The sequence below is a fragment of the Xyrauchen texanus genome, chromosome 6 (genome assembly GCF_025860055.1).
Source record: "Xyrauchen texanus isolate HMW12.3.18 chromosome 6, RBS_HiC_50CHRs, whole genome shotgun sequence".
NCBI classification, from domain to species: domain Eukaryota; kingdom Metazoa; phylum Chordata; class Actinopteri; order Cypriniformes; family Catostomidae; genus Xyrauchen; species Xyrauchen texanus.
Genome location: NC_068281.1, coordinates 25,965,461 through 25,978,769, shown reverse-complemented (window position 1 = coordinate 25,978,769; position 13,309 = coordinate 25,965,461). Strand labels below are relative to the sequence as shown.

General features: G+C 38.7%; 1 protein-coding gene across 1 annotated transcript in view; it reads left to right on the top strand.

The window, feature by feature from the left end:
- Positions 1-13,309, top strand: part of LOC127644756 (fibronectin type III domain-containing protein 3B-like) — a 270,087-nt gene that overhangs the window by 70,952 nt on the left and 185,826 nt on the right. The window contains exons 2-3 of the mRNA XM_052128122.1: positions 1,031-1,178; positions 7,028-7,103. Of these exons, the coding sequence (XP_051984082.1) occupies positions 1,059-1,178; positions 7,028-7,103 (196 nt within the window). The 5' untranslated portion in view covers positions 1,031-1,058. The remainder of the gene's footprint in view (positions 1-1,030; positions 1,179-7,027; positions 7,104-13,309) is intronic.

The following is a 13,309-nucleotide window of genomic DNA, read 5'->3' as shown; positions in this document are numbered from 1 at the left end:
GAAAGGAGATGCGTGCGCGTAGGTGAGATTCTCCGTCCGGCTGCATTTTTAAAAAATATCGTAGATAAGCAAATGTACATGGTATGATAACCGTCAATTTTCATACTGTAGTATACCGTGAAACCGATATACCACTGCAACCCTAGGAATGCCTTGTGTCTGAAATGGAGAAAGTTGTGCGTCTATTCCTTCACTTCACCCTCCATTGCTGAGTCTCATTCCCCAAACCCGTTAGACCACAGTCATGCAGCACTTAAGACCTGCATTATTACTGGCTTGTGTGAAAAGTCTTTTATCAAAGCTGAGTTCATCGTTAGTGGTGAAATCACTCACCAGATTTTACTCGAGCACACACTACATGTCGCAAAGCCCAAACTTCTCATTTAGGAGAATTTGCCTCAGGCAGTTCAGCTCACAATGACACCGCTGTGCTCCACAGTTGGCTTCAGTTGCCTGCTGAGTCACTGGTGAGGTTTCTAATGCAAAAAAATTAAGTCTCGGTCTTTGTCTTACAAGTTAAAATGTGGAAACATCATCAAAAGAAGTTTTACTTGAAAAGCAAAACTGTAAGATATCAAGACTTTAATTTTCTTCCAGAGAATGCATCTTAAATATATAAGTGTATTTTCTCTTGTTTTACAGTAAATGCCTTCTCTGAAAGCAAGCATAAATATCTTATGCTGTTTTCTTTTCCAGCTGTATTTATCTTGTCTTAAGGATGTTTAGATAGTTTTACTGTTAAACAAGACAAACATGCTTATTAAGAAAATAATATGTATTTGCAGTTTTTTGCATCTTCCATCCATTCATGCTTTAGCTCAGTCACTGGAACATCAAAAATGAATTGTGATACCATGTTAAATAAACGAACCCATTCACTTCCCTCATAGCACACGAGAAGCTCAGAGAGGGTGTGTTCGAGTATGAGATCATCTAAAATTATTTTGCAGCTCTCTTACAGTCTTTTGTTGTGCTTGTTTATTTTTCCGTTCGATGACAGTCTGTCTTTCTCACTCTTATCTTCTCACAGAAAGGCTGTCCAGGAAAGTTCTCCATGAATGTACGTCACAATGATGATGACAGACCAGATTCCGCTGGACCTGCCACCACCACTATTGAATGGGGAGGTGGCCATGATGCCTCACATGATTAATGTTAATGGGGATGGATCGCAACAGGTGAGCGGGAACGCTACACTGAACACTGTCACAGAGGTTAAAGAGCATCTTTGTCTTGTTTTCCAGTAAAAATATCTAAGCATCCTTAAACAAGATAAATTCACCTGATAAGCAAAAATGTGTTAGAAATTTTGATTTGTTGATCATGATATTGGTGTACTGGTATAAACCTTCTGCTAGTGTCACAAGAAAAATACACTTATTTACAAGAAACATTACTTGGAAAACAAGTATCTTGTGCTGTGTTGCTTATCAGGTGAGTTTATCTTGTTTTAAGGACATTTAGATTCCAGAATTAGATTCAAGAAAAATATTTTTTGCAGTGTAGAAGTTCAGTCAATACAAATGTAGTGTGTACAAATACTATTTTCAATGCTTAAAGGGATAATTCACCCAAAAATGAAAATTCTTTCATCATTTACTCTTATGTCATCCCAGTTGTGTATGGCTTTCTTTCTTCTGCAGAACACAAACAAAGATTTTTTTAATTTAATATTTCAGCTCTGTAGATCCATACAATGCAAGTGAATGGTCGCCAGAACTCAGAAGGTTTAAAAAGCAATCAGTACGACTCCAGTGGTTAAATCCTTGTCTTTAGAAGCAATATGATAGGAGTGGGAGAGAAACAGATCAATATTTAAGTCCTTTTTACTATAATCTCCACCTTTGACCAGCCTCGACCAATAGGTGGCTGAATGTGAAAGTCACTTTAACATCTGAATTTGGAAGTGAAAGTGTAGATTTTCAATAAAAAAAGGACTTAAATATTGATTTGTTTTTCACCCATTCCTATCATATTGCTTCTGAAGACTTGAATTTAACCGCTGGATTCGGACTATGTCTCACAGACCAATGGAAGACAGCTGGAGTGTTCGGGGAAACCTGTTTGTAAAACAGTAGTTAGTTTCATAATCCTGTTCGGTCAAGATTGTGGAACAGAAATGACATATTTCAACTTTAAAAGATGAAGTTTTCACAATAAAGTGTTCATTTCAAGTTCAAAAACGGTTTTCTGTGGGTTCATGGTGTGCGGAGGAAAAAGTCACAACTTCAGTTGGAGTTCGAGAGTTACAACCCCAATTCTGAAAAAGCTGGGACAGTATGAAAAATGCTAATAAAAACAGAAAGGAGTGATTTGTAAATTATATTCACCCTTTGCTATATTGACAGCAATACACATTATATTATGTTTTACCTAGTGAATTTCATTGAAGGAAGGAAATTGAAAATGTACAGTAATTTCAAATCAGAAGATTGCAACTCACTCCAGAAAATTTGAGACAGGGACAATTTAAGACTAATAGCAATTTGACTAGTTAGAATAACAAGGCAATCTGAAACAGGAGATGTTAAACAGGTTAGGCAATTGTGTCATATTACTGTATACTATATAATGAGCCTCCAAAAACTGCTTAGTCCTTCTAGAGCAAGGATTGTTCAAGACTTGTCAATTTGCCAACAGATGCTTCAGCAAAAAATCCAGCACTTTGAGAACAATGTTCCCTAAAGACAAATTGGAAGGATTTTGGGCATTTCACCCTCTACAGTGCACAATATACTTAAAAGATTCAAGGAATCTGGTCTAATCAAGGTGCGTAAAGAGCAAGACAAAAACCACTTCTGAATGTGTGTGATCTCTGATCCCTCAGACATCAATGTCTTTAATGGATTTCATGAACATGAGCTTGGGATAACTTTAGTAAACATGTGTTAGTCAACACCACTCTATGCTGCATCAACAGAAGCAAGTTCAGACTAAACTATGTAAAGCAGAAGCCCTACATCAACACTGTCCAGAAGCGCTGCTGACTTCTTTGAGCTCGGTCTCATCTTAGATGGAAAGTAGAACAGTGGAACTGTTTTTTGGTCTGAATAGTCCACATTTAAAAAGGTTTTTGAAAAACAAAGCTGTTATCCTGGACAAAGAGGAAAAGGGCAATCCAAGCTGTTATCAGCATCAGGTCCAAAATACAGAGTCTGTATGGGCCAGGGGTGTGTCAGTTCCCATAGCATGAGTAACTCGCACATCTGTGAGAACATCATGAATGCAGACAGATATGTACAAATTTTGGAGCAACATATACTGCCATCCAGCACTGTCTTTTCCAGGAACGTCCCTGCATTTCCAGCAGGACAACTTCAAACCACTTACTGTCCGGAATTCAAGCAGAGAGTGTGGGTGCCTGATTGGCTTGCCTGCAGTCCTGAAATGGGGATGTTTTACAGTGGTAAACACTCGACTCTTGTAATCATCTGATTTGAAAAAACAAACAAACAATGAAATTATCAGGGTACAACATCATATAATGTGTAGTTGTAGCAAAGGGTGAATATAATTTACAAATCACTCATTTTTGTTATTATTTGCATTTTTCATACTGTCACAACTTTTTCGAAATTTGGGTTGTAAAAGTGTAAAGTTGATGACCCTTGTAGCTGAAGGTCAGCTGTGACCCTAAATTCAACTGAAAGTTAGGTGGTTCCTTACTAATTGTTAATAAAAAACAGATAAAAACCTAAAATATTCTCAACCATTCAATCCTCCAAACCTTGCATTTATCAGGTCAGTACATTGGTCAACAGTCTGAGTTGTACATAACAATGAGGAACATAGATGTCTTACGTTAGATATTCAGGGAGCGTTCTGAGCCCTTAGACATGGTTCAACTTGCCATCACACATCTCTGTAGATCTGTACTATCAGAGCAGATCAGTTTGTTTTGATCACTGCTCCAGGTGCTGCTTATACAGTGCCCCAGCCGCGTTTCCTCTGGCCTGAGCAGAAAGAGTATCAGACCCTTGAGAGATAAGTAAAGGGCGTCTGCTGCAGATAGTGAAGTTTAAGTGCTTTGAATTCTGCCAAGTTCACGTCCACCTTTCTCTGCATCACGGAAAACAAGACTGCACAACCTTCCTGATCATGACGAGGTTATCAGACGTGTGTGGATTTCAGGGGTGTGAATCAGCAGGAATGTGGTGATATGATATCATATTTACATCGATCTGGGTTGCGATATGATAATATTGTGTTTTTGATGTAATGATTAGTGTATTGCAGTTTAAAACTGTGATATTGCAATGTTTTACTCGTTTCTTGTTAATCTTCTTTGTGCTTCAGTGCTTTACGGAACAAGTGCTGTACTCCCTGCTTTACTTCATCGTTGAGCCAATGAAGTAGCGTAGAGAATATGTACGTCAGTTTTAGTAAAAAATAAATAAATGACACAAGGGAATAGTGTACCTTAGTTTCAGCATGTTTATTATTACATGAAAATCCTCATAGTCTAGCTGTACGAATAATGTGTACGAACATCCTCACAAAAGAAACAGTTCTTGACTTACATTCTTAGCTCATTATAAGATCAAGTCCACACTATTCCATTTAATTTGAAACCTCGGTTTTCAGTTTCCTGTTTTATTTAGGTCATCGTTTTCCAATGTATGTGGCAATGAAGAGCGTTTTTGTAAGTTGGTGGAGGAAAACGTTGTTCCAGTGTGGATGAGAGTTGTAAAGTCTATGCGTTTGAAACTAAATCTGATTAGTGTGGACATGGTATAGGTTTGCATGTATGTCGAATAGAAATAATTGAGTATTTGTTGGCATAATGTTCCAGTACGTTTTGTCTGCTCACAAACTTGATTTGAGTGTTGGTCTATCTTTGTTTTCCCAAAAAAGGTTAATGTGAAAATGAAAAATTTTGCTAAAATATCAATTCTTGTTGTTAGAATAATGATTTAGTGTGGTAAGTTTAAATATCACAATTAGGGTTGTCAATCCATTACAACATTTTTTATCAAATTAATTACATGATATACTAATTATTTCATCGAATCAAAACAATTTTCACCTGAATAAATATTTGCAGAGAAAGCCCCACAAATAACAATTGTTCAATAAATAATGATGGAATAATTATAATTAGTTATATTTAAATAATTATAATATATACTATAAAAATAATTCAGATATTTAAAATGCATTAAAATAATTTGGCAGACAAGTATTAATAAGACAGTACAAAAGTATATTGTTTGTATCCATATTAATGAACATAAGCCTATCATTGGCCTACAGTTCACAGAATAATCTTCCAACTGAATTCATCAAACTGCCTGAGATTTATTATATGGGCTTATCTAAGGACATGTCAGTGTACACCGGACACTTTTGGGGCATCTCACTTTGGTTGTTGCGTAATAAACAGTCTTTAAAATTATAGCTGTGTCAAGTTCAACGTAGTTTGCTAGTTTTGCCAGTACTTAGAAAAACCTTTGAAGTACTTAGAAATACATTCATTCAGAGTTGGGCTCCGTCGAGCTGAGTTTGAATGCAAGAATACATTCCCATCTTATGCTGTCACCAGTGTCAAGCATGCAAGTTTTGTTTGTTCTCTTAACAGCTGCATATTGCCTATATAGCTTGTGTCTCGCTTACTGCCCCATTCTGAAAACAGGTGGTACTTCAAACTTGAAATGCTCTGAGGATAGGAATGTTCCATATTATGGTGCTGGGACAAGATTAATTGCTTAAATTCTTTGTTTATTATTTGTATAATTAATCACACTGACAGCCCTAATCACAATACTTTAAAAATCTATTTGCCCCACCTCTAACAATTTACTTGGTCTTAACAAGGTTGTCAGGTGTGTAGATTCTGTGCAGGGATTCAGTGTGTGCTCAGTCACACCTGCCATCCTCAATTAATTATTACACACATGCTTATGTATTTTATGTATCTCGGTATCTCGGTCTGATATGCAGAGCTGCGTTATTTTTTTAAGGTTGTGCAAGCTTACGTTTGCATTTTGCTGATGTTACGTGTCTGTGTATTAGGCAAGTCCTTTCTCTACATTTGGTGTGTGCTAGAGAGGACGATTTAGAGAAGGGGAGGGTGAGGGAGCACAAGCTTTTTTTCTCTTTTTCTTCTGGAAAGCCGGTTTGACTCTTCATTGCATGCAGCCGTTCCCATAGCAACAGCAGCAGCAGCAGACAGTGTGTGTATGTGTGCGTAAAGGAGGAAGTAGGTGCCCAGATCTCCGGGGCTGAAGTGGGGAGATGGGAGGTCTGCCCGACACACAACCATCAGGATCAGGGCTGTGAAGAGACCCAGCCTTATACATACTGCTCTCACACACTCCGGGCTTGTGCAACATGGCGGGCCAACTTTTTCACATCTATAGGCACGTTTGCACTCTCAACAACCTGTGCACTGATAATATGATGGTAAGTAGCATGGACGAAAAGATATCAGATTGGTTAATTTGTGTTTAGGTGTTGTGCTGTTTTGCAGAGTTTTTAGCTTGTTGTTTTGGTCTGTGTTTGTTCAAGCCGTCACTTAGTTTAGAACATTTCAACATCTGGTTACATCATCGTTCTTGGCTATTGTGGTCACTATAATGCTGTGTTTCTGATTCAAATGTTCCATGGCTCATTTGATAAGTTATGGATTAATGCATTTAAGGATATGCATAGGAGAATCGAACTTAAGAAACTTGTTGTTACGTAGTTCAATGGAAAGGAGGAGGCGAGAACTGGCTTGGCAATATAAATGATATTTTAATTATAAACTTAAACAAAAGACAACAACACACACATGACGGACATGTCCGTAAACGATCTCTCTCTCCCGCACCATCCTCCGCAGTCGGCCTTTATCCCTCTTGGAGGCTTGATTAGCCTGATAAGGGACCGAGTGTGTAGAAACATCACCCGGCCCCGCCCTCCACCCTGCCACACTTGTTTTTACTGTCTAAGATTGTGTTTGCTGTCAAAACTTTGGGCTCACTGGTCTTGCTCAGAAGTTTTGAGTTAAATGCATGTCTGATGCCTGGTTTCAAATGTTTCACAGGTGATCCTTGTGCAAGTTAACCCTGGAGAGACCTTCACCATTAGAGCGGAAGACGGCTCTCTGCAATGCATTCAAGGTATGCCATACTTCCTCTCTCAAGCTCAGGTAGCCTCTTGCCTTTTAAAGGTCTGTACCTGCTGAAATGACCAGCTTAAATCAGAATACATTTTTGTTATGATGGTCCAGGCTAGTTTAATCCTGGTTAGCACTGCTTTGGTACTGGTTTAGCTGGTGGACCACAGGGTTCCCACGTCTTGGAAAACCTACTACCTATTTTATATAAGTTTTTCTTTTGTGACTGCAATATATATAAAAAAAATCTTTATAACCTAATAACGATCTGCCAAAGACATGGAAAATGCATTGCTTAAAAGATGTGGGAACACTGAGACCAACAAAATGCTTGTCAACCAGTCGCTGTCAAAGCTGGTCGATCATGGATGTCTTGCTGGTTAAGCTAGTAAAGAAGATGCTGGTCTTTTCAACAGTGTGTGATTCTCAGAATTTGCAGTCAGCTGAATTCATTGTTTCTGGACTTGTTAAATGATGAGAGCTGCTCGTTTTTGCTTATTAAGCATACAATTTCAGCATTGTGCGAATTGAGGGATTCTGCTTTTGTTCCCTCTGTTCCTGTTTGTATGGTGTTTTTATAGCTAATCGGAACCATGGCTGCTGTGTTATTGGATCTGGAGCTGGTGTATACTGATGAGAGGCTGGGCGCAGGGCCACAACTGGCATGCTTCTGGGGATGTGAAAGGCAGGGTATATACAATGGCAGATTACAAAGCCTCTTTGTCTCATTATCCCTCTCCTGTAACATTCAATGTCTTTTTAGCTAATTAATGATAGACAAGAAGCATTATTTGCCCTGGCTGTGGTTGAGTACTCCGAACAGCTGCACAGATAAAGATGGCTCTCTGCGGAGAACATCCATCCAAAAAGTTGGAAAATGCTCATGCATGCTGCCCTCTTGAAATACCAGAGTTCAATTTGTGGTAAAAAGTAACTTTCTTGTTAATGGGAGATTTGAATGAATGGTGTGCTTCCAGGTCACAGCCAGACAATGTTGTTAAGCATCTTCATGTTTTGGCTTATGGAACTTGTGTCTTTGACATTCAAGTAGCCATTGCACTTATTGCAGGGATAACCCCCATTGGAGCAACATGGGGTTAAGTCCCTTGATCAAGGGCATATTGGTGATGACTAATGAATCACTTCTTGTGGCTGTTGAGACAACAACCCAGCCCTGGGCCTTAACCACTACACCACAAAGAGACTTAGGACTTAAATGTTTTTGGATTTAATGAAAGCATGTATATATGTAGTTGTATAATGTATGAAGACAGAACCGCAATCAGGGCAGGTTTACTTGTTTGATGCAGTAATTGATATTAGCACTTATTGGTGTCGACTGGAGCCCTTTGAGGACCAACGTCCTTTATTTCAACACAGGTTGGTTGGTCGTTGGTCCAGACATATTTGGGGTTCACCACTGAGATCAAAAAGCTGGTTGGCATAGAGATGACTATCATCAATGACATCAGCCTTGTTCATGTAGTGTAACATGGATTGCATTGCTCAACAGCCACCTTTAGCTGTTGCTAATTTGAGATGGATGGAGGACAGGGTGAATGGGGCCACTGTTTGGCTGAGGGCCACTTTGTTTTGACAAGGGCCCATCTGTATGAAACAGGGATCTTCAGGTGCATTGGCAGCAACATGTACCATAAGTAGCAGACACTTGTCTCTTCTTTGTGCTGCAGAATCCAAGAGCCAGACTCACTTAGTTCAGTGTGTCTTTGTGTGTTTACCAGCTTAAACAGTCTTTATTTGGGATCCCTTTCTTAATCATTATTTCTGTCTTATTTTGTAGTAAAACATTTTTTTTTAACATCCTTACAATGAGAAACATTAGTAAAACTTTACAATAAGTTTTAAATTTTTACACGTGTTAACTACATTAGTTAACATGAACTAACACTTAACACAGCTTAACACAGCTCTCATTAATCTTGATTAATATTAATTTCAACATGTTCAACTTAAAAAATAATTAATCAATTTATTAGTATATGTCAACATTAGTTAATGCATTCTGAATTTACATGAACTAACAATGAACAATTGTATTTTTATAAATGAACATGTAACCAAGTTTATTAAATTCAGTTACCACCAAATGCATTTATTATAGGGCTGCCAATCGATACTTTTTTTATTAATTACATCTTATGGCAATTAATTAATTAAATCAAATTAATCGCAATTAAGCTAATATAATCAATATTAGCTGAGAAAGCCCCTTAAATATTAAATAAATATATAATGATTCAATAATTATATATAGTTGTATTTAAATAATTACAAATATAATTGTAAAGGGAATATAAGGGAAAGGAAAAGGCGAGAACCAGCTTGACGATATAAATAATAGTTTTAATGAAGAAATAAACCAAAAGACACAAACACACATGACGGTCAGCTGACTGTAAACGATCTCTCTCTCGTCGCACCACCATCCACAGTCGGCCTTTATCCCTCTCGGAGGCTTAATTAGCCTGATAAGGGACCGGGTGTGTAGAATCACGACCCGGCCCTGCCCTCCGCCATTCCTCTCTCATTCTCTCAGGCTGGGGAGCCCCCGGCATGACGTACAACCCTTCCGCCCCATTTGCTGGCATGTCATCCCCGTCTACCTGGATGAGGGAGGGGAAAGGGGAGGGAAACCGAAATAATCTAAAGTACCCCCCTCTAAAATAGAGGGTACTTCCTGTAACAGTACCCCGCAAATTAAACACTGTAAAATGTAAGAAAAATTTAGGAAAAGGCCAACGCAGAGCGGCAGTGAGAGAGAGAGGAGAGAGAGAGAGATGAAGAAAAAAAAACTCTTACTCGCCAGTTCCCCTATACGCCGTAGCTGGGTCCTCGGCCACTCCTCCACCCTCTAATGGACAACAGCCAGGCATCCCTGGACGGATCAGAGGCAGTCCTCCAGCCCCTGGCGGACGGAACGCCACGCTGCGTCCCGCACCATCTTCCTCAGTCGGCCTTTATTCTTTTCAGAGGCTTGATTAGCCTGATAAGGGACCGGGTGTGTAGAATCACCACCCGGCCCTGCTCTCCGCCCTGCCACAACAATATATTTTATAAACAATAATAACATTTAAAATGTATAAAATTATTGTGGCAGATGAGTAAAGCATTGATAAGTATAGTGGCTTTAGAAGGCAATCACAATAATCACACTAAACACCATAAACAAACAGCCCTAGTTTATTCATGTTAACAAATAGAATCATATTGTAAAGTGTTACTGAAGCATTTAATTGTGAGGAAAAATGCCATAAATATAAAATTTTGTTGCTGCACATTTTTGACAAACCAGTTCCTCCTATAAGAAAAGCATCAATGCTATAATTAATGAACATAACTGCATTAACTTCTCCCGTCAACATTCAGCAAAAGGTTACAAACCACAAGGAAAAACTTAGGTCAAGCCTTTCATGTCATGACATTGTATTGCACAGAATCACACACATACACATCCAATATGGAGTGAAAAACCTCTGCTCATAGCAATACAGTGTTGAAAAAGTGCTGAAAAGAAACTGACGAAACAACAAGGACAAGGTGTGGTGCATTGAGGAGAGGGGCATTTCAAACACACGTGTTTACAGAAAAGGTCACTGGGTTTAATTAGAAGTGTCGACTGAAGCAGAGGGCTCTGAAGTAGCTGCTTTTTACGGAGAGGCTTCTTTGTCATTATGCAAACCTCAGAGCAGAAGACTAGATTTAGGATTTTATATAACGTAACCACTGTTTAGCCTGTGGACCGCTGGCAACACAGAACGCACAGAGCAAACTTTTTTGAAAAGACTCTAGCCAAAAACACACTTGGAGTCGAAAAAGTTTGACTAAAAAAGACGAAGCTTTTGCTCTCAGCATGGCTCAGTCACTTGATTTTAAATGCTAGACCTCTGAAATCTTTTGAGTAGGCTAGAGGCTGAAAAAAATGGAAAGAGAGGAGGCTGTTGGGTAAGAATTGTATAATTAAGGATTCTCTGCATTTATTGGTTGCTCTCTCTCTTCCCTCATCATCATCTTTCTCAGAAAAAACAGCACTTATCCTTCCCGCATAGAGATCCCACTCACCTCTATATTTAGTATAGACAAATGTCACGCCATTATTTGGATTTTAAGTCTCAACATCTAAAAGAAATAGGCTAGTTTACCCTTCAAATGAAAATTGTCATTATTTACCCACCCTCATGTCATTACAAACCTTTATGCTGTTATTTTTAAGGGATTTTTCACTCAGGGTTTTTTTTTCCCCATACCATGATACCGGTAGTTTGAAATGACTACAGCATTAATGAATGTGGCTGTTAATAAAATAAAATGGTCTGTACAATTTGATCGCTACTACCCGTGGCATTTAAAGCATTAAACACGCTTTGTGTGATAAACAGACACAAATTTAAGACCATCTCAGCACTGATAGGTTTTCGGTAAAATACGCATTGATTCTGCTACTCATCCACAATTTAACAGCGATCCTTGTTAAATCCTTGTCCACGGAAAACGGAGACTTTCAAGAATGCTATCTAGCATGACATACTTCGGAAAACGCAAAAATATATTAGTGTGGATGTGCCCCAAGTCACTATTCACTATTCATTTTCCCCTCCAGTGAGTTTTTGATTCAAAAACGGCTTCGACTGGATCTTTTTAAAATTGTTTTATTTTTTATTTTTGGAGTAGCCATGGTCACTGTCAGTTGTTGGTATATGGGAAAGACCTACTGTATGTGGTGATTCTTTAAAATATAAAAAAATTTAAGAAAGCCTGTTAGACAGAGTTGGAACAGCCTAAGTGGAAGTAAATAATTACAGAATTTCCATTTTTGGAAATCGGCATTGTGAGCACTGGTGTCTTTAAGCAAAGTGACAGCATTTCGCTGCTGGTCTCTGGCTAAGTGGCAGGTCATTACGGCACTTGAAGCCCTGTGTTTACTGGAGCTCCAGTCCACCCCTATCTCTGCTAATTAGAGTGGAAGAGGTTGAACTGTAATCTTTGTCTTGTTTAAACAGGGTGACCTTTTTCTTTTTCCAGGGGACTGCTTAACAGCCCTCTGCCACGATCCGTTCTCGGCAGCAAGGCCACTCCGTGCTGCTTTCCCACACTTTTGCAAAGGGAGGGCGGTCCTGCTGTTTGATTTCACCCTGTCCTAAGTTTGGGTTTCCTCCCGCTGTCTGTTTTGTGTTTCTGTGATCGTGCCTCTTTTTTGTTTTGTTGCAAGGTCAGTGCAGTGTTATAAAGGAGACCTTGGATAGTCATTATCTCTAGTCATGTCTTTCCCCGCTGAGAAAGAGCACATAACACAAGAGTTATGTTTTGACTAGAAAAGCAGAGCAACGTATTTTGGTGCGCTATGGGGTAGAGATAGATCACGATAATGCAACACTTTCAGAGAAGTTGCATCTTTAAATTGCCCATTAAATGCATTGGAGCATACACATACAGAGTTACGTCACAACTCGCACTATTTTTTTTTCATGCTTTGCACCATAAGCGATGCATTTTGAAGACAGCATGTCAAATTAAAATTATGTTAGCCCTTTGCATTCTGTTCCATTTTGTTGTGCTACATCCAGATGTTTTTGAACACAAGAACGTGTCTAATTTAAATTCCACCTACAGAACCTTTCTGGAAAGGCTCAGGTGAACCTGAATCAGCAAATTATTTAATTCTTCCTTAAGGTCAATTATTCGACTAGATGTTCAGGGAACCCATTGACTAGTCGATTTTGAATATACAGTATGTTGCTTTACACATCCCTACTGTGGGAAGGTACAGTGTGGTCCGGTATTGTACTAGAGAGAGCAGGGCGAGTGGGCACTCTGACACTGGTTTCAATAAAGGAGTATTTCTGCCTTCTGTGAGTATTTCATGTTTGCCATTACTCAAGTCCATGGCCTGATCAGCCAGCCACTTTCATCTCTAATGTTTTTGGACAGACATTAACCAATTTAATTTGTTTTACCTATCTTTTCAGTATATGGTGATATCTCTTTTTTAATCTGTGGATATTTAGGAAAGGCTGTTTCTCTAAAGTCAGTACAATATAAAAATAGACCCTTTTCACTCTCTTGCAAGTTATTGGTGGAATTGTGGAGGATTGACAAGTGTTTACAGTTTTATTGTGCATTATTCATGAGTGTACATTTTTAAAAGGATATACAAATATTTAACATTTTACAATAAGTTTCCATTGGTTTACA